This window comes from Myxine glutinosa, chromosome 5 (genome assembly GCF_964187855.1).
Source record: "Myxine glutinosa chromosome 5, kmMyxGlut1.1, whole genome shotgun sequence".
Classification (NCBI taxonomy): domain Eukaryota; kingdom Metazoa; phylum Chordata; class Myxini; order Myxiniformes; family Myxinidae; genus Myxine; species Myxine glutinosa.
In genome coordinates, this window is record NC_136265.1 from 198,228,141 (window position 1) to 198,253,362 (window position 25,222).

The 25,222-nt window shown below is 46.8% G+C and overlaps 1 protein-coding gene across 1 annotated transcript in view; it reads left to right on the top strand.

Moving 5' to 3' along the window:
• The first annotated feature begins 12,195 nt into the window (after positions 1 to 12,195).
• Positions 12,196 to 25,222, top strand: part of LOC144892448 (importin subunit alpha-1-like) — a 119,052-nt gene continuing 106,025 nt past the window's right edge. The window contains exons 1-3 of the mRNA XM_078779332.1: positions 12,196 to 12,242; positions 12,867 to 12,942; positions 20,014 to 20,127. Coding sequence (XP_078635458.1) covers positions 12,871 to 12,942; positions 20,014 to 20,127 — 186 coding nt within the window. The 5' untranslated portion in view covers positions 12,196 to 12,242; positions 12,867 to 12,870. The remainder of the gene's footprint in view (positions 12,243 to 12,866; positions 12,943 to 20,013; positions 20,128 to 25,222) is intronic.

Below are 25,222 nucleotides of genomic sequence, written 5' to 3' on the forward strand. Positions count from 1 at the left end.
TCAATCTGATACTAACAAGGCTGCTTTCATGCTTTATAAACCCATACCTATAACTTCAAAGGACATGCAATATCATGTATTATGTAATACAATTATATCACAAATATAAAGACAATGGTTTTCAATTAACTTTGTTTGTTGCTTTTCTATAATCCTGAGCACTATTTTGAGGCCTTTATTGGATTCCTTGACCCAGAAAACATAGGATTAGCATATTTAATTAAGTCTCTAGGTTGACTAGAAGCCGAGATAGCGCAAAATATGTATTTTATGGCGGCCATTTTGAAAATCCAAAATGGCGGCCATGCAGGTGTCTGTGCAAATGCCAACATTTATTTTCGGATTCTCCATGCTCTGATGATTCCAAAAATGTACAGGTTTGCTAATCTCCCAAAATTTTGAACGAAATGATGTTTGTTAACATAGTGAACCTGACTATCTGTCTGCTTTGTGGTAGCCGAGTGGTAATTCCGCCTAAAGTCCATAAAAAAAAAAAATTATAACTCACCATGAAGGCCATTGCCCAAGCCCATGTTTGGGGGCCTGGTTTGGACAGTGACATTGAGTCCCGTGCAAGCCATTGTCACACTTGTCAAGCCCACGCCAAGGCACCACCACAGTCTACGCTGGCCATGTGGTCGTGGCCATCAAAGCCGTGGTCCAGGCTACACATCGACCTCGGTCTATTTGAAGGAAGGCCTTTCCTTATCGTAGTCAATGCCCACTCCAGATGGATTGAAGCTCTTGTCGTACCATCCTCATCGTCTGCAGTAACAATTGCAGTCCTGCGTACAGTTTTCACACAACGTGGTATTCCAAACTCCATCGTATCAGAAAACTGATCGTCATTTACGAGTTCGGAATTTCAGAGCAATGGACCACACATCTACTCCCTACAAACCTGCCACACATATCATCAAGAACGGTCTAAACCGTGTCAAGGAAGGCTCCATTCAACTTCATCTGGCATTGGTACTACTCAACTATCGCACCAGACCACATCAAACCACCGGTCGTCCACCGGGCCAGCTCCTGATGGGCCATGAATTAACATTATTATCGTTGGTGTACCCGGTAATAACGGTCCAGGTTGAGAATAACAAGAATCAACTGAAGTGTAATGTTAATCACAGCCAAACATCGGTGTACCGTAACTTTCATGTCAACGATGCTGTATTAAATTCTGGATGTGGTACCAAGTGGGTATCTGGTGTTGTTATTGACAAGAATGGTGAGATGAGTTCCTTGTGAAGTTGTCAGATAGTAGATGCATGCGTAAACATGTTTATCAACTCAGGTTACATCATGGCGAGCCAACCATTGAACCAGCTCAAGTGCCTATGTCACCCACTCCTGTAATAACACCACCTGTATTTGAACCTGAGATGCCTCCTCATGTAAGTGTTTCACCCACCAATGTTTCTAAAACTTCCCTTGACCCTTCACCCTCAATTTAGAAGTCCACAGCAGTTGAAGGTCCTCCAGTGGCCTTTAGAAAGTCAGCTCGTGTCTGTAAACGTCCTGAGCATCTTGACCTTTAGGGGGGAAATGAGATGTATCGAGTAGTAAGTTACGAGTGTTGTAACTACGTTCCAGGAGAGCTACTAAGAAAAGTTGATCAAAGAGTATCGGATACATTTTTAGCTTCCCTGTCCCCTAGCAACCATTGAAATTGGTTTAAAATACCATGATACAGTTAAAAATACATTTAGTCGGTGTAGTATACTACTCTATCCTACCAGGTGAGCACCCAGGGGTATTGCCCCGCATTTTTAAGTCTGACTTGGCCGGGGTTTGAAGCGTTGACTTCCTGGATTGCGCTTCCGGTTCAAAACGTAACTCATGTAAGTATTTTGATTCTGCAACTGGTCCTGACGGCATCAGCCCACGGGTCCTAAAATCATGTTCTTCTGCTCTTTCACTCCCTCTTTCTGTTCTCTTCACCCTCTCTTTTGCTCAAGGTCATCTGCCATCTGCTTGGAAATCAGCCAACATCACCGCTTTGCACAAAAAAGGTGCAAAAACAGATCCCAGCAACTACAGACCAATCAGCCTTCTCCCAATTATCAGCAAAGTCATGGAATCCATCATTGCTTCAGATATTAAATCTTTCCTCTTCTCCAATGGCTTGATCTCTGATCATCAATTTGGTTTCAGACCTGGTCAATCTACTCTGGACATGCTGCTTCTGCTTTCTCAACAATGGATGGAGGTCCTCAACGCCAAACAGGAAATTAGAGCTGTCTCCCTTGACATTTCACGTGCCTTCGATACGGTCTGGCACCCTGCTCTGCTCACCAAACTCTCCTCCTTTGGTATCCATGGAAATCTCCACGCATGGCTGGCGGACTTCCTCTCTGGTCGTAGTCAACGTGTGGCCCTGAATGGGTTTCTCTCATCTCCTCTTCCTGTTCAGGCTGGAGTTCCCCAAGGTAGTGTTCTGGGCCCTGTGCTTTTTCTGGTCTTCATCAATGATCTCTCTGACTCTCTTGAAAATCCTCTCTATCTCTTTGCTGACGACTCTACTCTCTGTCGCTCCATTCCTCATCCCTCAGATCGGCAGTCTGCAGCCTCCTCACTCTCTGCAGACCTGGACAAAATCACAGACTGGTCAAACAAGTGGAACATGTCTTTCAATCCTGACAAATCTCACACTCTTACAATGTCTCTCCGAAAGGACCGACTGGACAACCCTCCCATCTACTTTCTCAACAATCCTCTCCAAGAAGTTCTGTCGCTCAAGCTTTTGGGTCTCACTATCTGCCATGATCTTTCTTGGGAAAACCACATTTCCAAACTGGCCTCCAAAGCCAGTCGCCGACTGGGCATCCTCCGTCGTGCGAAGTCCTTCCTTGGCACACCTGAGCTCCTCACCACATACAAGGCTTTCATCCGCAGCTCAATGGAATACTGTTCCCCCCTCTGGGCTGGTGCTCCTGCCTCACACCTTGCTCGGCTTCACGCTGTTGAGGCCAAAGCTTTCAGAATCATTGGAATCTCCTGCGATGTAGTCAACACCGAGGGCCTTTCACTCACTCACCGCAGGCACGTTGGTGGTCTTTCTGTCTTCTACCGACTCCTCTCCGGCCTTGCTCCCCCAGCTCTCTCTGTGCTCTGTCCCCCCAATATTCCTTCAGGTCGCACAAGATCTGCCTGCAACCCTCTTATGGTTAAACTGCCAAAGTCTAGGCTCTCTGCTCACCTTCACTCTTTCATTCCCCTTTTCTCCCGCCTCTGGAACAAACTCCCCCACTCCCTTCAATCCCACTCCTCCCTCCAGGTCTTTAAAACAGCTGTTCACCACCATCTCTTATCTTCCCCCATCGAAAACCTTGATCTTTTCTAGCCCCGGTAATTCACCCCAGAGTCCTTGCAGTGTTCATATGTTTTATTCCTCTCCCACCTCCCCCCAAGTCCTCCCGATGTCCCTGCTCTCAAATGTTGTGTTTGTGTCCTTCCCCCTCTTCCCCCTCTCTTTTGTGTCCTTCCCCCTCTCTCCCCATCTTGTCTGCCGCTCCCCTTGTTTTTTGTGTTTTGTGTGTCGGTTTGTCTTTTTGTGTGATTAATGTTAGCTCTTTCACGAGCCTCGATCTTGTATACAAAAAAAAAACAAACAAAAAAAACAAACATTATATTTCCCTTTCCCACAAGAGGAAAAGTAATGCAGTAAAAACGGCAAACTAATGTAATACCATTACATCTCTGCAATGTCATTAGATCATTACAGCACCAATACAGTAACCCAGAGCAGTTAACACCAGATAACCAAAGTGTATGAATGACCGGCATGGTGTTTTCACAGCTCGGCCAGACCTCTTATGGACAGTTGTCAGGTTCTTTGAAGGAGGCGACATGTGAGTAGAACTGGCAGAGTGCTGGCGAGATTGACAAACTATCTCTGCTTGGGTAGTGTGAGTGACGGCACAGTCATGGTTCACAGGTTCAGCACCAGACTTTGCAGATGGTTCACTGTTCCCACTCACTGTAGTTTCAGAACTCTTGTTTTGGCTCGAAGATTGATGGGGCACCACAACACACGATGTGAGCTCCTGAATGTGAATTTGGTTGCGTTGGAGTGTTTGACCATTTGGTGATGCGAGAAAATATGACCGTGGCTCTTCACACATGGAAAGAGCCGTGGCCGGCTCCAAACAATGGGTGTCCTCCTAGTCCAGGGTATAGGCACGACATTTCGTGTGTCCGAGCATGCCAATCCTGGTAGAGCTTTTGTAAGTAGTGGCGCCTCTCCATCTCCTCATGGATGAGGTTGTCGTTGTCCTGCACGTTGGTGATTCTGGTTGATCCCAGCGATTTGATTTTTCTGCCCATTAGCAGTTGAGCAGGACTTGCCAAGTTGTAGCTCCACCAGGGTGGACCGCCAAGCTAGCAGTGCCAGATGAAAATAGTTTCCCACACTTTTTGATTTGCGGAGGATAGATTTCACTGTCTCGACTTGGCGCTCAATGAAGCCATTCGATTTCGGGAATGTTGGGGATGAAGTGACGTGGTCAAAATTACATTTCCCAACAAATGAACAAAATTCCAGGCTGGAAAAATGAGGACCATCATCACTCATAAACGTAGGAATTCCAAACTCAGAAAATATCTGTCCGAAGGTCGCAATAATCGTGCGGCTGGGAGCAGACTCTGGCAGTTTGCGAACAATAGGAAATTTGGAATAATAATCTGCGATGACAAGTCACTGAGCTGCATCAAAATAGAACAGATCACATCCGACTTTGCTCCATGGTCTGAGCGGAATGTCATGTTGCTGTAGTGGTTCAGGCAGCTGAGATTTCCGGGGACGCTGGCAGGTAGGACGACAATCCACAAGCCGATCAATGTCCTTGTTAATGTTATACCAGTACACAGTATCCTTAGCCAGCAGTTTGGTTTTCTTTTGTCCAAAATGACCTGAGTGGAGTTTCTGCAGAATGTCGTTTCTCATACGCTTCGGTATAACGACTCTCTCTCCTTTAAGAATTACGCCATTTTCAATTGGCAACTCATCCCGAAAACTCCAGAATGTCCTAAGAGCCTCTGGAAGGTCCTTCAGACGGTCTGGTCATCCACTGATTAGTCTAGAAATTGTTCACTTAGGTCTCGAAGTTGACTCAGGTCTCAAAATAAAGTCTCGAAGTTGACTCAGGTCAGAATCACAAAGTGTTTCCTGTTGTAGCTAAGAAAACTTCTCACAAGAGATGCAGACAAAATCAACACGCAAGTCCAAGTCAATTGTCATTGCATTGAGTGGACTAGGGAAGCGGGATAGGCCATCGGCAAGCTGATTGTCTGCCCCAGGGCGGTACTTGGAGTCTGACAAGCATTCGTTGCAAACTCGGTGGGACAGCGATCAATGGCTTGTTAATGATCATCAACAACGGTTTATGATCGGTGAGCACAATGAAACTGCGACCATACAGGTAGGTATGGAAACGTTCAATGCCAAACACGATGGCCAATAGCTCACGTTCAATAGAAGCGTAACGTTGTTCAGCGTCTGTTAGGGTTTTGCTTGCATATGCCACTGACTTTAACTGGTTTCCATGGACCTGAAGCAATGCTGCACCAAAGCCACAAAGACTGGCATCACATTGGAGGCTCATCTGGCTGATAATAGTGGAGAAGAGATGTTTCCGACACCTCATTCTTCAGATGATCAAATACAATTTGATGGTGCGGCTCCCAAAGGAATTCAGAATCCTTTTTGAGAAGGTCTGAGAGTAGCGTCGACTCTGAGATTCTGAGAGTAGTAGACTCTGAGAATAGCGGACTTCACACTGATATGTCAGGAGGTCGATGAAATGTCGAAGCTCGGCTTTGTTCTCAGGTTTTGGAGTAGCTCTCAGATCCTGAACGTTCTGCGAGTCAGGCCGTATTCCTGGTCTATGATAAGTATTACCTAAGAAGGTGATGCTGGTCTTCTTGATGGAGCATTTGTTTGAATTGAAAATGAGGCCTTCACGTTGTGCTGTTTTTATCAGCTTGTTACGTGCTCCTCCCCAACCCCCTGGTCACGGTGTACCTCCGAGCCCCGAGAGGAGTCATGGCAGAAAAATGTGTTATTCTGTGTGTCAAAGATCAAGGGAGAAGCCACCCCAATTGTTACTCACAAACAAATATTGTATTAAGATCACACAAGAATAACAGTACAACAACAATAGTATTCAAAAGTACAATCAATATGTCCTATGATGGTACCATCAGTTTTGTAATATATAACTCACTGTGCTCCAAGTGAGTGAAACAAGAACATTCCCCAATGTCTCTTATTCCCGGCATCAAGACGAAGTTGATTCGCTCCAGCGATCGCTAGAACGATGTCCAATGGAGACCAGAATCCCATGCGGATGGCCCGTACAGTCACACAGCCGAAGCTGTACAAAGGCGCCCTCAAGGCGACTGGGAAATCCAAAGGCGCCCTACAGGCGACTGAGAGATCACACCCTCGGGTATGGACGAATTAACCTTCAAAAAGCCACGTCACGCAAACGCCCCAGATCGACGTCTGAATGCGGTGAAAATGGTCAAAAAGAGACGAAACCGCGAGCAAAGCACAAGTCCTGCGCGAGTCAAAATGGCTGACGGCCCGGTCTCGTGGCGCAACAGCACAGCGATGACTCTCTCCTGAATCGATAGCAAAACCTGACACGCAGGTTAATCTGTCACAGAGCTAACCACTCTGTCGTAGGAATCCCTTCCCTGGGAAACCCGAAAGTTCGCTAGTGACTGTTGTTCGCCAACGTTCGCCCCAGACCGCAAATAGCTCGGCTCCTTCTAGCTTCTTGTCCGAATCTCTTGCTCCACCCTTTTTCTCTCCCTCTTCTTCCTCTTCGTCGTCCGGTTCCCGATCCGGTTTCCTGTTTCTTTTAACATTAACTTTTTTACCTTTTGAAAACAGTTCATGGACAATAAACCTTTTGAAAACAATAATAGTACATGGAATCACAAATATTTACAGTGGATGCAAACCACCACAACGGAAGTGACGAATCCATAACAAGCTCCTCGAGGTGCCAATCATGCTCCTCCTCAGTGGCACCATAGACAGCGAAATAATCTGCCATGCCAACCGCACCTTTACAATCCATCTGGAAAATGCCCTGGCTTACACACACAGTCCAAATGGCAACCAAACAACAACAACAGGCATTTTAAGGCCATTTTCCCTGCAAGAGTGGGGGTTAGCCTTGCGGTTCCCATGACAATCTTCTCCATTTTGCCCTATTTTCTGCATCTCCCCTTGTCAACCCCCTTGCCCGCATTTCTTCTTCGACCATCTTTAACCAACTCTTTCTCGGTCTTCCCGGTCCTCTACTTCCTTCTACATTCATTTCCATCACTCTTCTCAACCAGTCACTTTCATCCTTCCTCAACACATGACCAAACCATCTCAAATTGTTTATCTTCACAGCATCTATCACAGGCTCTATTCCCATCATCTTTCGCAATTCATCATTTGTCTTCCTCTCTCTCAACGATACTCCACACATCCACCGAACCATTCGCATTTCCACCCTTTCCAGCCTTCGTTGCTGCTCTACGTGAATTACCCATGTCTCGCTCCCATAAATCATAACACTTCTCACACATGCAGCATACACCTTTCCCTTCAGCTTCAACGACACTCCCCTCCTCGTCAGCACGCCACTCAGTTCCCAAAACTTCTTCCATGCACATCTCACTCTAGCAACCATTGCCAAGTCTGATCCACCTTCTCCATTCAGCATGTCTCATAGGTAACAAAATGTTTTCACACCTTCCAGCTCCATGCCATCTCCAAGATCCAACTCAACATTTCCTCCATCTGCAGCTCCCTCTGTGCACACCTTACACTTGAATGTAGCTGCCACACTGGTTAATGACCCTCTCAAACCACTACATTTTTGATGAACCCACTCAGCGCACATTGTACATTGAATGGAATTCACGCCGACACCCTTCCTAAACACAGCACACGGTCACTTCCCAGTTCTTTCCACCTCACCACATGCTTTACCACTTGCCATCACCTTAGTTTTTCCGATATTCACCTTCAGACCTTTTGTCTCCATACATTCCTTCCACTTGTTCATCTTCTCCTTCTTTCCATCCATACTTTCTGCAATCAACACCAGATCATCTGCATACAACACTCCCACGGTAAACCTTCCTTTACGTTCCGAGCCAGCACCTCCATCACAGCTACAAATAGTAGTGGACTTAGTACCAACCCCTGATGCACTCCCACCTTCACCTCAAACTCATCACTGTTCCCGTCCTTCATCCTTACAGCTGTGCGCGCTCTTTTGTACATTGCCATCACTACTGTGATCAACCATTCCTCCACTCCTAACTTCCTCAATGCCCATGTCAATACTTCACGTGGAACCCTATCGAATGCTTTCTCCAGATCAACAAGCCCAAGAAACAACTTCTTCCTCTTCTCCATGTCAAATGGCAACCGATGGAAACAATACCGGCCCGCTGGGGTCTGAAATGTAAGAAGTTGTTGGCTATCTTTATCGAGTCTTACAGACCAATACCCTGTCTTGGCATCAAGTTTGGAGAAGTATTTCGCTCCTGCAAATTTGTGATTGAGCTCTTCCGTTGTAGGTATTTTGTGATACGGGCGAATCAGGGCTCGATTGAGGTGCTTTGGGTCCAAACAAATCCAAATGTTGTCGTCTTTTTTGGTTACATATGTGAGAGAGTTGTCCCACTCCGTCGGTTCCTTGATACGCCGTATTACTCCCTGTAGAGTGTAGAACCATCTCATCAAGTTCTGATTGAATTTTGTCCCTGAGAGCAATAGGGGTTCTGCGTGGTGGATCGACATGTGGTGGGACATTTGGGTCTACAACAAGCCTGTGCGTTGTATGAAATTCACTGATGCGGTCAAATTGTTGTGGGTATGCATCCATGAGGTCCTTCACACTGTTGTAAACCAGTGATTGGTTACTGTTCACTGAATAATGCAACGTAACAACGTGAAGATTCTCACACGATAGATGGCCAAGAAGCCAACATGAGCATGGTCTGGTGTGGTGTATCTTTTTGTTCTTTGTTGTGAATATCAACATGAGCATGTGATGACAGAGGGTTCCAGCAAGCATTCCCTGCTGGACCATAGTCGTTGGGTGTTTGGTGACTGTAGGCACTCAATGAGAGTTGTCGGTCACATTTGTTGAAACTTGGACACAAGACAGAACTGGGCCCAATGGCCTAGTTTAGCACACAATCGGCATGTGTCGTTGTGAGCAGGGCTGATTCGTGTTGGAGGATGTGAGGTACCACAGTTTTTGCACTTACTGTGTCTCGGGCCAACAGCGGAGATGCTTATGTTGTTGGCTCCTATGTTAGCAAAGTCACTCATAGCATGCAGCTGTTAGAGGTATGTGGTGGACGCCTCGTATGTGCACCCCAGTTTCAAGGCCTCGTCACGAGTAAAGGTCTTAGGTTTTGTCAGAAGCTCCTTCTGAAAGTCGGACATTTGGGTACTTGCAATGATCTGTTATATCAAGCGGCCGTCCTCTTCTTGTTTGGAGCTGAAATCACACATCTGGGAGAGAAGCTTGCACCGGCTGATAAGGCGTCCAGCGACTCACGGAGATTCTGGCTGTAGTGACGAAACTCCAGTCGGAAGATCCTGAAATTATCCGAGAGTTTCACACTATTGTTACCCTGCGCTTGCAAAGTAAAATGTTGGGTTAAGCGTCAAACCTACTCCCAACCTACCCTTTCTGTCAAAAGTTTTGGAACGCGCTGTAGCCACTCAACTCAAACATCATCTCTCTGCCAATAACCTGTATGAAACATTCCAATCTGGATTCCGCTCCAACCACAGTACTGAAACTGCTCTCCTCAAAATCACCAACGACCTTCTCCTCTCCTCTGACGCTGGCAACCTCAACATTCTCGTCCTCCTCGACCTCAGCGCTGCCTTTGACACCATCGATCACACCATCCTCCTCACCCGACTTGAATCCACCTTTAACGTTACCGGCACTGCCCTCTCTTGGATTAAATCATACCTCTCTGACAGACGCCAGTTCATCTCCATCAATAACTGCAAATGCCCCACTGCTCCCCTCCCCCAAGGTGTCCCCCAAGGTTCAGTTCTTGGCCCCCTCCTCTTCATCCTTTACCTGTCCCCCCTCGGTCACTTAATCCGCCGTCATGGTCTCCAATTCCACTGCTTCGCCGATGACATCCAGCTTTTCATCTCCACCAAGTCCGTCTCCACCGACACCCACTCTATCCTGACAAACTGCATCACTGAAATAAAATCCTGGCTTCAAATCAACTTCCTCAAGCTTAACTGTGATAAATCTGAAATAATCATCATTGGCCCAAAAACGCTCACAAAATCCACCCATAACTTTGCCCTCAACATCGACGGTATCCCAGTATCCACCTCCCCTCACATCCGGAATCTTGGCGTCATCTTTGACCAAACCCTTTCCTTCGACAAATACACTAAACAGATCACAAAGTCAGCCTTCTTTCACCTGAAAAACATTGCCCGTCTCCGCTCATCCCTCTCCTCCACGGCTGCAGAAACCCTCATCCACGCCTTCATCACCTCCCGTCTGGACTACTGCAATAGCCTCCTCTATGGTTCACCCTCAAAAATCACCAATAAACTCCAATACATTCAGAACTCCGCTGCCCGTCTACTCACCCATTCCCGGACCCGTGACCACATCACCCCCGTCCTTTACGAGCTTCACTGGCTCCCCATCCCCCAGAGAATCCAGTACAAAATCCTCCTCTTGACATACAAAGCCCTCCATAACCTGGCCCCATCCTACCTGGCTGACCTCCTCTCCAGACACACTCCCACCCGCAACCTCCGCTCTGCTGGTACCAACCTCCTGACCCCCTCCATCCGGACCAAATTCAGATCCTGGGGGGACAGGGCCTTCTCCATCGCTGCTCCCACCCTCTGGAACTCACTACCTCACACCATCAGAGACTCTTCCTCACTCACCACATTCAAAACATCACTAAAGACCCACCTGTTCAACACTGCATTCAACATTCAACCCACAGCATCTAACCCCTGACTATCTTTTCTCCTTCTCCCTCCTTTTGCTTTAAATATTTCCCTATTGATTCTTGTCTTTTTGCAATTGTTGTTTTCATGTATTGTTATGCATTATGTTTTCCACTCTATCAAAGCGCCTTTGGGCTTCTGGAAAAGCGCTATACAAAATAAATGAATTATTATTATTATTATAAGCGATTGGTTGTGGTTGCGTGCGTACGTGTGGCGTACGTACGTGCATGCTTGCATTTTTAAAATTCATTTTCTCGGCAACCGTTGGTCCGATTGACACAAAAATTTCACCATAGCTGAAGAATCCTCGTGTATAATTTTTGAAATGATAATGATGATCGCGTAGGTCATGTGGTACAGGCGCCATATTGGAAAAACAAAATACCATTGGTCCAATTGACAAAATTTTCACCATAGATGAAGAATCCTCGTGTAGAATTTTTAAAATGATAATGATGACGGTGTAGGTCACGTAGTACAAGCGCCATCTTGGAAAAACCAAATACTGTTGGTCCGATTGACACAAAATTTCACCATAGCTGAAGAATCCTCGTGTAGAATTTTTTTAAGTGTAATGATGACGTCGTAGGTCACGTGGTACAGGCGCCATATTGGAAAAACCGAAAACCGTTGCACTTCTATATCTCCGAAATCACTCCATGGAAAAAATTAAAACGTGGCTCATTGTAAAGAACTCCGCATGGGGAACAAGTGGTGTTAACGATTACGTCATTCGGTGTCTTAAGTATGACGTCAAAATGCGCCCCGGAACCCCTCCTTCGTACCCAAAAGTCAAGCAGGCACTTCCGGTTCAAAATGGAACTAAAGTAATGGCATCACCGTCTTGGCCTTCGTTCTCCCGTGTAAAACCGAGAGAGAGAAAGAGACGATTCTCAATCCGCACCACATCGCGCCCTTTCTCACTAATGTATCAAATTATCAAAATGTTCCACACATTTTTCACTCCATTTGAGAAGAGGAAGAAGCCGGTAACCCGAGATGGGCGCTCTGATTGACGGCAAGGCACTGCGTCATTGGGTCACGTGGCGCGTCGTGGGCGCTGTGGGCGCCGCTAATTGGGCAGTAGGCGGGGAGATTCTCGTGATTGGATAAGAGGGTCAACCTTGGCGCCTTTGGGGTGTTGGTAGTTGAGGTCGGTTCGGTTCGGCGAAAACTTTGAAAGAAGAGGCTCTGACCGTGTGTAAGGTTACAGTGTACAACCTGGGACGTGTGTGTGTGTGTGTGTGTGTGTGTGTGTGTGTGTGTGTGTGTGTGTGTGTGTGTGTGTGTGTGTGTGTGTGTGTGTGTGTGTGTGTGTGTGTGTGTGTGTGTGTGTGTGTGTGTGTGTGTGTGTGTGTGTGTGTGTGTGTGTGTGTGTGTGTGTGTGTGTGTGTGTGTGTGTAAGAGAGATAGAATTTTGAGGAACAGAAATGAAAAAAATGAGATGTGTTATATTATTTTATATATAGGTGCAGCTGCACGCCACGCTGCCCTGGCCTGCCTGCTGCACTCGATGTACTTTAAGCCGGCTGTGTACGGAGCTAGCTGCTCCGGCGTTTGAAGATCGCATCTTGTCCGTGGTCACGTGGTTGGCCGAGTTCTCTATACTTGGCAATTGATTTTTTAATTTGTTTGGGGCGTGGGTATTGGCAGGACAGGTGGGCCGGTTGGGTGTGCTGTATACTATAGATGAATGATATTGATGTCAAAATCCGAATGTGATGTGTATTCCTCACCCGACATCCCCGGTCGCTTCCATCCCAAACCAATGAAACTCTCTCTCTCTCTCTCCCCCCTTCCCACGACCCTTGCCCAATCCACCAAGCACCATGTCCAAACCGAAAAACCTCGAGAAAATCCCTCACTCTGCCAAGTACAAGAACAAAGGTAGAGATATCAAGGTACGTTATTTTGACAACACTATATTCGGGGAAGTTTTAGTTAAAACAATTTTTTTTTTAACACCAGGATTGGAGTTTGTAAATCTGTCTCGTTTTGTATTTTACATTTTATTTTTATTTCATTTTTTTATAGGAAAAAAAAATTTGTGGGCGTTTGGGGGTATACAAAAGTAGTCATTGCATACTCGGAGTAGATATGGCGTGTGCCTTAAATGTCTGGTCACGTGGTTCATGGGCGCCATTTTGTATCCATCGACAGCTCGTTATATTTAAAACCACAGAATGATGTCCAATGGATGGTCCAATCGATCAAAAAAGTTTTCAAAATTTATTGATGCATTCTAAGTTGTAGTTCGATCGCTGAATTAACGCCAGGGGGGTTGACTCAGCCTGTCATCCTTCCGAGGTTGGCTAATTGAGTACCAGCTCACTGGTAATTCCCTGTTTGTCGTTAAAGGCGGCAAAAAGGGTTGGCGTCAGGAAGGGCATCCGGCCGTAAAACATTGCTTCAAAAAGGGGACCGAAAAACAACAACAACCACGGCTCCCGAAAAAGGCCAACCCCCGCTTTGCGGGGAAAAATGGCCTCTAAAGGTGGTTTATATCTGCATAGATTCACTACTTGACCGAAAGTATGTGGACATCCGAACATCGAACGTCTCAATCCAAAATCATGGGCGTTAATATGGAGTTTGTCTCCCCTTTGCTGCTATAACAGCCTCCACTCTTCTAGGAAGGCTTTCCACTAGATGTTAGAACATTGCTGCGGGGATTTGCTTCCATTCAGCCACAAGATCATGAGTGAGGTCGGGCACTGACTTGCCAACTGCAAAAAGGAAGATTCTTCCAGAGCATTGGAGAGGTCATTGATGTAGATGAGAAGGGAACAACACTTTGTTGACTGTCTTGGGACATTCTAGCGTCCACTGGAATAGAATAGAGGGTTTGTTCTTTTGAAAGCGATGCATTCGCTGCATGCGTGGAAGGAGTTAGAAATCCGAGTTATGGAGGTGTTATATGCCACGTGTCGGGAGCTGACTTCTAGGCAGATTGAGGGACCCAAAAAGGACAAGCTGAAGAGCATCCATGAAAACAAAATGGTTGATGCTTTTTTTTTTTTTTTTTTTTTGTGTATACTGAATCAAGGCTCGTGAAAGAGCTAACATTTATTTCACAAACAAATCAACCAGACAAACAAAATATACAAAAAGAGGGAGCGGAAGACGAGATGGGGAGAGAAGGGGAAGCACACAACCACAACATTTTAGAGCAGGGAGAAGTGTGGGAGGGAGAGGGCTTGGGGGGAGGAGGCGTGGGAAGGGGGGAGGGAGAGGTATACAACACAAGGGGACCAAAGACTTCCAGGACAGAAGTTGGAATTTCAAAAAAGTGGAATTGGGGTGAAATTAGCAGGGGTAGAAAAGATCAAGGTTTTGGATGGGGGAAGATAAGAGATGGTGGTGAACAGCTGTTTTAAAGACCTGGAGGGAGGAGTGGGATTGAAGAGAGTGAGGGAGTTTGTTCCAGAGGCGGGAGAAAAGAGGAATGAAGGAGTGAAGGTGAGCAGAGAGTCTTGATTTTGGCAGTTTAACCATAAGAGGGTTGCAGGCAGATCTTGTGCGACCTGTAGGAATATTTGGGGGACAGAGCCCAGAGAGAGCTGGGGGGGGGGCAAGGCCAGAGAGGAGTCGGTATAAGACGGAAAGACCACCAACCTGCCTGCGGTGAGTGAGTGAAAGGCCCTTGGAGTTAGCTTCATCGCGGGAGATTCCAATGATTCTGAACGCTTTGGTTTCAACAGCGTGAAGACGAGCGAGGTGTGAGGCAGGAGCACCAGACCAGAGGGGAGATCAGCATTCCATAGAGCTGTGGATGAAAGCCTTGTATGTGGTGAGGAGCTCAGGTGTGCCAAGGAAGGACTTCGCACGACGGAGGATGCCCAGTCGGCGCCTGGCTTTGGAGGCCAGATTTGAAATGTGGTTTTCCCAGGAAAGATCATGGCAAATAGTGAGACCCAAAAGTTTGAGTGACAACTTCTTGGAGAGGATTATTCAGAAAGTGGATGGGAGGGTTTTCCAGTCGGTCTTTTCGGAGAGACATCGTAAGAGTGTGAGATTTATCAGGATTGAAAGACATGTTCCATTTGTTTGCCCAGTCTGTGATTTTGTCCTGGTCTGCAGAGAGTGAGGAGGCTGCAGACTGCCGATCTGAGGGATGAGGAATGGAGCGACAGAGAGTAGAGTCGTCGGCAAAGAGATAGAGAGGATTTTCAAGAGAGTCAGAGAGATCATTGATGAAGACCAGAAAAAGCACAGGGCCCAGAACACTACCTTGGGGAACTCCAGCCTGAACAGGAAGAGGAGATGAGAGAAACCCATTCAGGGCCACACGTTGACTACGACCAGAGAGGAAGTCCGCCAGCCATGCGTGGAGATTTCCATGGATACCAAAGGAGGAGAGTTTGGTGAGCAGAGCAGGGTGCCAGACCGTATCGAAGGCACGTGAAATGTCAAGGGAGACAGCTCTAATTTCCTGTTTGGCGTTGAGGACCTCCATCCATTGTTGAGAAAGCAGAAGCAGCATGTCCAGAGTAGAGTGACCAGGTCTGAAACCAAATTGATGATCAGAGATCAAGCCATTGGAGAAGAGGAAAGATTTCATATCTGATGCGAAGATGGATTCCATGACTTTGCTGATAATTGGGAGAAGGCTGATTGGTCTGTAGTTGCTGCGATCTGTTTTTTCCCCTTTTTTGTGCAAAGCGGTGATGTTGGCTGATTTCCAAGCAGATGGCAGATGACTTTGAGCAAAAGAGGGTGAAGAGAACAGAAAGAGGGAGTGAAAGAGCGGAAGAACATTATTTTAGGACCCGTGGGCTGATGCTGTCAGGACCAGTTGCAGAATCAGAGTCGAGGGTTGACAGAAACTTTTCCACCTTGTCAGGAGGAAAGGACACAGAGTCCAGGAGCAGCTGAGTACGACTGGGTACGGTGGGTACAGAGAAGGATGGGTTTGGGACACAAGATTTAGAGGCAAACACAGAGTTGAGGCATTCAGCTTTTTCACGTGCGGAGTCAGCCGTTAAGCCGTTTGAGGTGAGGGAGTGGATGGAGGAGAAACAAACACCAGAAACAGATTTGACCAGACGCCACCAGGATTTGGAAGAGGGAGACAGAAAAGAGTTCGGTCTTGAGAACGGTGAGATATTGTTTCCTGGCTCTCCTGAGGGTGGACACACACTTGTTTCGGGCTTTGTGAAAGGAAATGAGATTTCCTTCCGTTGGATTTGCTTTCCAGGAGACGAAAGCAAGTTGTTTCAGGGCAACAGCCTCACCACAAGATTCTGTGTACCATGGACGGGAGGAAGGGTATGACAACTGAAGACGAGATGGGATAAATCTGTGCATGAGAGAGAGCAATTTACTTTGAAAGAATTCCCAGGATGAGTTGATGTCAGAGGTGGTAGAGATGGGAGACCAGTCCAGATGATTGATGGCTGCTTGAAGACAGTGCCAGTTGGCCTGAGTGAAATGCCAGACTCGTCGACGCTGAGGAGGCTCTCTGAGAATGGTCAGAGATGTCCACTTTGACAAGCACATGATCAGATGAGCTGATTGTAGCAGAAGAAGAGCAGCAGACATTTTCAGGGAAGTTAGTCATAACCAAATCCAGAAGAGAAGATGCTCCGTTGACTGAGATCCGGGTCGGGAAATTGACAGATTGTGTCAGTCCCAGTGAGTCGCAGAAGTCCTTTGCTGAAGAGCCATGGCTGGTGAGAGGTACCCGCACCCAGCCAACTGGCATGGTGACAATTGAAATCACCACATATGAGGAAGAGAGTTGGGATGGGTAGATATAAGTTGGTCCATATTATCAGACAGCGAGATGTAGATGGAGTCATCGCTGTTTGGTGGACGGTACAACACACATGAACAAAAGGTGGGAGCGAAGGGGAAGCCGTAGCCAAAGGTATTCCTGGGGGTGAGGTGGAGAGAGGGCAGTGGAGGGCGAGTGAGGAAGAGTTTTTTATGAAGATGGCAACCCCACCTCCAGGACGAGGCTCAGGTCTATCATACTGGAGGAGGGAGTAACCTGGGAGAGATACCAAGGCATCAGAGACATCATGAAGGAGGAAAGTTTCTGTTAAGCCGATCACATCTGGTTTGTCAGAAGCAACCTGTATGGAGAGATCAGTCAAGTTTGAGCGAAGGCCCCGGATGTTTGAAGGTCTATCCCGTTAATGAAGAGGAAGGGGGAGCATCGGGTCCAGAACGGGGGGGGGGGGGGGGGGAGGGATAGGGTAAGATGTGGAAGAGGAGGAAGAGGTAGGGAGAGCTGTTGAAGGTGTCAGAGATTTCAGAATAGCTTGGAGAAAGGGAAGAATGGGGCGGACAAAAGGTTTGATGGAGATTGGGTGAGGCACAGTGAGGTGTTATTTGAGGAGGGGGAAGAGCGAGGCAGAAGGTTGGGGGAGATGAAGGTGAAAGTTGGAAGGGGGAAGAAGCAGCGAGGATGCTTTGAGGAGGAGGGGTGAGGGGAGTCTAGGAGGGGAGGAGCGAGGGAGAGTCTCGGAGGGGAGGGGTGTGGGGGGTAGTTTAAGAGGGAGGGGAGGGAAGGGGCAAGGGGGGGAGATTTGAAAGGGATGGGTGATGGGGAGGATTTGGAGGGGAGGGGTGAGATTGGATTTTGAAAAGTGTATGATTCATGGGAAACGAACATTTTTTGCAAAATGAGTTTGAGACCTTCGAGTCAAAAATACGTTTGAGGACGCTGAAGGAGGGGTGGAGTTCTGGATAGTTTAGGGAATGTAGAAAGGAGGAACTGTAAGATATGGTATTATATATATTTTTTGGAATGAATAGATTTGGTGAGCAAGACGAAAGCATCCTTTTGTAGGAGAAGAAGAAAAGGGTGTTATAATATATGAGAGAAAATAGTTGTTCAGGGGAGAGATTATACATTTCTAACCACGTGATCGCGAACAACGTGAACGAAGAACGAACGAACAAATAAGAACAACAAACGAATAAGACCTGGGAAGGAAATATTTTTTGGGGTTTTTTTTTTTTTTTTTGAGTAGATATTAAACAAGGAGGTATGGGGTGAACGACTGGGACGAAACAGAGAACGAAAATAATTGCAGCGCATTCGACGAATCGCTGAGAAAAACAAAACCACAAGGTCGGAGACGGTACGGTAGCCTAAGCTTACGAGTACTAGGCCGCAGAATACTCGATACGCATTAACCGACGATTGTGTATACATGTACGAAAAATTAGCACCGAAAATTTTCCAAAAGATACGCTATAGGTACATACACCGAAAGATGGATACAGTCTCGACAAAAACACAATTGTGAAAGATCACTTAGCTTCGAAAGCGTGAGCGCATGGAACAGCTTCGAAAAGACGTGACCTCGCCGTGATCTCGCCGTGATCTCGGTTGGTTGGGGGTTTTGGTTTTTTGCTTGCAGCAATGTCATTAAATGATCATCTTGCCACCTCGTCTGGACATTATGATATTAATGTGGATCAAGTTGTGGAGGTTGCCATTGTCATTTTTCCTGACTGATTAGTGTTTTATTCTTGGCTTTTAAAATCAAATGTTAACCTTTCAATGTTGATGTACCCTTACCTAACACCCCCCCGCCTCTCCCAAAATGGCCCCCATATGCAGATTGTTTTTTTAATTTTTAATCTGATAGTACTGCACTGCTCGACCTATAGAATCCCCCATCCCATTGAGCGTATTTGTTTTTATTACCCTAGCCTGAGGAAAGGGTATTGCATTTGCGTCTGTTTGTTTGTCCGCACAGAATAAATGATTTTTCTCTGCAACCGTTGGTCCGATTGACAGGAAATTTTCACCATAGGTGCAGCAACTCCTATATAATTTTTTAATAATTATGACGTCATAGGTCACGTGATTCGGCCGCCATCTTGGAAAAACCGAAAAAAATTGCACCTATCTCCGAAAGCACTGCATAGAAAAAAAATTGAGACGTGGCTCATTGTAAAGAACTCTCCATGTGGAATAACATATGTTAATGATGTCATATGTGCCTCCATTATGACGTCATAATTCGACAAGTACAAAAACTTAATCCGCTCAAGATGAAATTTCGTGACCATCTAGGGATAAATTGGTGGAGGGGAAAAAAAAAAAGAAAAAAAAAAAGATGAAGTCATCAGTCAAGTCACCTGGTTCGGCCACCATATTAGTTTTAACACAAAAGCCTTAAAAACCACTGAAAACACGTCCTGGCGAGGATCTGCAATCTCTGATTGCTCTTTCTAGTTGTTTGTGTTGTGCTTTACGGAGGACGTCGCTGGAGGGGCGTAGTGGATCTAGCATAGGCTTGATTGGCCTCTTGTGTTTACAGTTTCATTGCACACAATCCAAGCAGGTGGTATGGCAGGATGCTCTAAAGGTAGGCACATTTTCCTCTGAGCCATTGAGCCTGGGTTCGCATTTTGGGCCATGAACAAACCGTCATATTGGTATCTCACAGGCAGGATGAGGCATCGATGTGTGCCGTCCACAGGATGAACGTTAAACTAGCTGTCACATCCGTTAGCATTAGTTGGTGGACGGACGGTAACCCACAGTGTCTTTTGTGAAGAGTAGCTTAGCTATCGCCGATACCCTGGCCAAATTCCTGCTCTAACCGACAGAGGGTATTGCATCAGCGGCAAAGCTTTGCGCTCAGCTAATGATGCTACCCAACAGCCTTGTGCTGCATGCGAACGAAGAATTCGAGCTGGTATAGGGCGAGGTGAGGTTCTTGATTGGCTTTTCTTTTTCTTGATTGCAGGAATTTTAGTTTGTCATGAGCTCAGTCAGGTGATTGAAACTGTCAATCAAACATGAACATATTGAGTTGTTGTATAACTGACATCGATGTACAAATTTAAGAATGAAATGCTTGTATTCTCGATGTGTTCTCCAGAAGGATGCAACGCGTTTCATGGTGCCCATTTGCGTTGCTTTGCAAATCCTGATGTACTGATGAAATTACAAAAAAAAAAATGTTGAATTGAGCTGCTTCTGCTCCTGGTTTCCCCCTCCCCAGGCTATTCGTCGCCGTACATTCGACGAGACTGTGGTACTTCGGAAAGCCAAGAAAGATGATTTGCTGAAGAAACGAAGGAATATCGTTGTCAGAGGGGAAAGTGATGCTGATGACGTGAGTTAAGTTGCGTCCGTGAACCATCTCTGCACCTACACCTACACCTATTCTATTATAGGTATTCCTACAAGTGGAGTCGTCTCCCCTTTTTTCTTTATTTTTTTTTATGCTGCCTCCGGCGAAGTCGCCAGTGTAGGTATCTGCTAATGTAGTAAACTTTGTTCATGGCATTAAAACATAGGGGAAATACCCCTCGCGCTCGCCCCTCGCTCGAGCAACGAGGCTTGCGAGGATCTCTCCACGGCATCAAAGTTTGAGTGTTTTCCCGTTCGTGTCTTTGTCAAATTTCCACTGGGTATTTTGTTGTGTATGTGTTATTGTGTTTCTATTTGGTTTTGGTTTTGTAGTTGTTGCAAATTTGTGTGTAATTAGTTGTTTTTTTGTTCGCGCCTCGTGCGGCCTGGTCTCTCCGGGCTCCCTCCCCCCGTCAGTGTTTTGTGAATATGGGTTCTTCTTTCCTTCATAGTATTTGCTTGTTTCTTTGATTTTCTTCTCTCCCCCCTACCTCACGAACATCTTACCCTTTGTCCAGCGTTTTGAAAACAGAACAAACAAACAAACCAAATTTTTTTTTTTCTATAATAATTCTTTCTCTCCTCCCGGACACGTGCTTGTTCGCTCTCCTCCTCGTCTCGACTTGTGCCCCGCCCCCTATATCTCGTTTTCTTCCACCTCTGCTCCTGCTTTCTCAAATCCACGTTCTCACTTGGACCTTTCCCAGATTGTTTTTCATGGTTTTGTTTAAATATTATTTCAATATGTTTAAACCGCAGCCGTGATGCCGACGCCGCCCTCCCCCCCCCCCCCCCCCCAGGAATTTCCATGTTTTAAACGTTTCCCAGTGTGTACCCTGGATTAGAATAGGTACACCGTATCCCTGCGTGTCGTAAGAGACGACTAAGAGGGTTGGCATCAGGAAGGGCATCCGGCCATAAAAACATTGCCTCAAAAAGAGAACCATGACAATTTTTTTTTTCTTTTTTTTTTTGTATACTGAATCGAGGCTCGTGAAAGAGCTAACATTAACTTCACAAACAAATCGACCAGACAAACAAAATACACAAAAAGAGGGAGCGGAAGACAAGATGGGGAGAAAAGGGGAAGCGCGCACACACAACATCCGAGAGCAGGGAGATGTGTGGAAGGGAGAGGGCCCGGGGGGAGGAGGCGTGGGAAGGGGGGGGGGGGGGGGAGAAGTATAAAGCACAAGGACACCAAGGACTTCCAGGACAAAAGTTGGTATTTCAAAAAGTGGAATTGGGGTGAAATTAGCGGGGGTAGAAAAGATCAAGGTTTTGGATGGGGGGAAGATAAGAGATGGTGGTGAACAGCTGTTTTAAAGACTTGGAGGGTGGAGTGGGATTGAAGAGAGTGAGGGAGTTTGTTCCGGAGGTGGGAGAAAAGAGGAATGAAGGAGTGAAGGTGAGCAGAGAGTGTTGATTTTGGCAGTTTAACCAAAAGAGGGTTGCAGGCAGATCTTGTGCGACCTGTAGGAATATTTGCGGGACAGAGCCCAGAGAGAGCTGGGGGGGGGGGGGGCAAGGCCAGAGAGGAGTCGGTAGAAGACGGAAAGACCACCAACCTGCCTGCGGTGAGTGAGTGAGAGGCCCTTGGAGTTAGCTTCATCGCGGGAGATTCCAATGATTCTGAATGCTTTGCTTTGGTTTCAACAGCGTGAAGGCGAGCTAGGTGTGAGGCCGGAGCACCAGCCGAGAGGGGAGAGCAGTATTCTATTGAGCTGTGGATGAAAGCCTTGTATGTGGTGAAGAGCTCAGGTGTGCCAAAGAAGGACTTCGCACGACGGAGGATGCCCAGTCGGCAACTGGCTTTGGAGGCTAGCTTGGAAATGTGGTTTTCCCAGGAAAGATCATGGCAGATAGTGAGACCCCACAAGCTTGAGTGACAGAACTTCTTGGAGAGGATTATTCAGAAAGTGGATGGGAGGGTTGTCCAGTCGGTCTTTTCGGAGAGACATCGTAAGAGTGTGAGATTTGTCAGGATTACAACTACATATGGGCAGGATACAGCCCGAAGTGGAGATCGGTTTCTGAGGTTTGGGACATGGAATGTAGGGACAATGACAGGGAGATCAGGAGAAGTCGTAGAAGTATTGGTCAGAAGAAGAGTGGACATATGTTGTGTGCAAGAGACGAGATGGAAGGGAAGTGGTGTGAGAATGGTGAAGGGTAGGCAGGGACAGAAATACAAGTTTGTGTGGCAAGGGTGCTTGGAGGGCGTGAATGGTGAAGGGTAGGCAGGGACAGAAATACAAGTTTATGTGCCCAGGGTGCCTTGAGGGCGTGAATGGTGTTGGTGTCCTGTTTTCTGAGGAGTTTGTAGACAGTGTGGTGAGTGTGACTAGAGTGAGTGATAGGTTGATGATGGTGAAAATGATGATTGGAAAGCTCTTGGTGAACGTCATCTCAGGATATGCTCCGCAGGTTGGTCGAAGCGATGAAGAGGACAAGTTCTGGTGTGTGATAGAGAAGCTGATGGAAAACGTGAAAGATGAGGAAGTTGTGGTTGGAGGAGACCTAAATAGACATGTGGGAAGGAGTATGGATGGTTTTGACGGAGTTCATGGGGGTTACGGATATGGTGAGAAATGGAGAAGGTGAAAGGATTTTGGAGTTTGCTGATGGAGCTGTTTTGTTGATTTGTAATACTCAGTTCCAGAAAGAGCATAATAAGCTTGATACAAACACGTCAGGTGGGTCGACGACAACCGTTGAGTACCTGATGGTGCATAGGCGAGATAGGGGGCACCTCCGGGACACAAAGGTCATCCCAGGGGAGGAGGCTGTTTCACAGCACCACTTGGTTGTCTGCGACATAAGGGTGAAAGGTGCGAGGAGAGCTCGGCGGGTGAAGTACCAACCGAGAATGAAGGTGTGGAGGTTGAAAGAGGACAGTAAGGGAGGCATTAAAAGAGAGGCTGAGTGGGGTCGAGGATGATGTGGTTGAGCTTGAAAGTGGTTGGATGGCAATGAAAGCTAGTCTTTTGGGAGCCGTTGGTGAGGTATGTGGATGGACAAAAGGACCACCGAGGCACTTGGAAACATGGTGGTGGGATGATGAAGTTGGAAAGAGGATTGACGAGAAGAGGAAGAAGTTCAAGGAGTGGCAGAAGGCGAAGGGTACGGGAGCAGAAACAGCAGAGCATGAAAGTTATAAGGCAGCCAGGAAGGATGCAAAGAAAGAGGTAGCAAAGGCGCAGGAGGCATGGAGGAAAATGTTCGGAGAACGCTTGGATTCGGAAGAGGGTCAGAAAGCAGTATTCAGGATTGCAAAGCAGATAGCGAAAGAGAGGTGTGATGTGATCGGGGTGAGTTGCTTGAAGGATGAAGTGGGACAAATTGTTGTCGACCCAGATGGAATTAAAGGAAGATGGAAAAGATGTGTGGAAATGCTGTTGAATACAGAGAATGAATGGGATGGCAACATAGAGAGTAACCCAGTTTTAGGACCGGCAGAGAAGATAACTGAGAAGAAAGTTGAGGAAGCGATAAAAGCAATGAAGGGTAGAAAAGCGGGAGGGCTGACGGGAGTTGTGGGAGATATGTTGAAGGCAGCAGGAAGTTGGGGTGTGAAGAGAATGACAGAGATCTGTAATCTGGTGGTGAAAGAAGGCCGCATTCCAGTGGATTGGGAACTGAGTACCCTCGTCCCTCTATACAAGGGGAAAGGTGACCCTCTCGAGTGTGGCTCGTACCGAGCGATAAGGTTATTGGAGCATGGAATGAAGGTATTGGAAAGGGTGTTGGAGAGGAGGATAAGGAAGAAAGTGAAGATCGACGAAATGCAGTTTGGATTTATGCCAGAAAGAGGAACGACAGATGCGCTTTTCATTGTGAGGCAGTTGCAGGAGAAGTACATGGAGAAGAGGAAGAAGTTGTTTCTTGGGTTTGTTGATCTGGAGAAAGCATTCGATAGGGTTCCACGCAAAGTATTGACATGGGCATTGAGGAAGTTAGGAGTGGAGGAATGGTTGATCATAGTTGTGATGGCAATGTACAAAAGAGCGCGCACAGCTGTAAGGACGAAGGACGGGAACAGTGGTGAGTTTGAGGTGAAGGTGGGAGTGCATCAGGGGTCGGTACTAAGTCCACCACTATTTGTAGCTGTGATGGAGGTGCTGGCTCAGAACGTAAAGGAGGGTTTGCCGTGGGAGTTGTTGTATGCAGATGATCTGGTGTTTATTGCGGAAAGTATGGATGGACTGAAGGAAAAGATGAACAAGTGGAAGGAATGTATGGAGACAAAAGGTCTGAAGGTGAATATCGGAAAAACGAAGGTGATGGCAAGTGGTAAAGCATGTGGTGAGGTGGAAAGAACTGGGAAGTGGCCGTGTGCTGTGTGTGGGAAGGGTGTCGGAGTGAACTCCATTCAATGTGAAATGTGCGCTGAATGGGTTCATCAAAAATGTAGTGGTCTGAGAGGGTCATTAACCAGTGTGGCAGCTACATTCAAATGTAGGGTGTGCACAGAGGGAGCTGCAGATGGAGGCAATGTTGAGTTGGATCTTGGAGACGGTGTGAAGCTGGAAGGTGTGAAAACATTTTGCTACCTCGGAGACGTGCTGAATGGAGAAGGTGGATCAGACTCGGCAACGGTTGCTAGAGTGATGTGCATGGAAGAAGTTTCGGGAACTGAGTGGCGTGCTGATGATGAGGGGAGTGTCGTTGAAGCTGAAGGGAAAGGTGTATGCTGCATGTGTGAGAAGTGTCATGATTTATGGGAGCGAGACATGGGTAATGAACGTCGAGCAGCAACGAAGGTTGGAAAGGGTGGAAATGCGAATGGTTCGACGGATGTGCGGAGTATCGTTGAGAGAGAGGAAGGCAAATGATGAATTGCGAAAGATGATGGGAATAGAGCCTGTGATTGATGCTGTGAAGAGGAACAGGTTGAGATGGTTTGGTCATGTGTTGAGGAAGGATGAAAGTGACTGGTTGAGAAGAGTGATGGAAATGAATGTAGAAGGAAGTAGAGGACGGGGAAGACCGAGAAAGACTTGGCTAAAGATGGTGGAAGATGAAATGCGGGCAAGGGGGTTAACAAGGAGAGATGGAGAAGATCGTCATGGGGACTG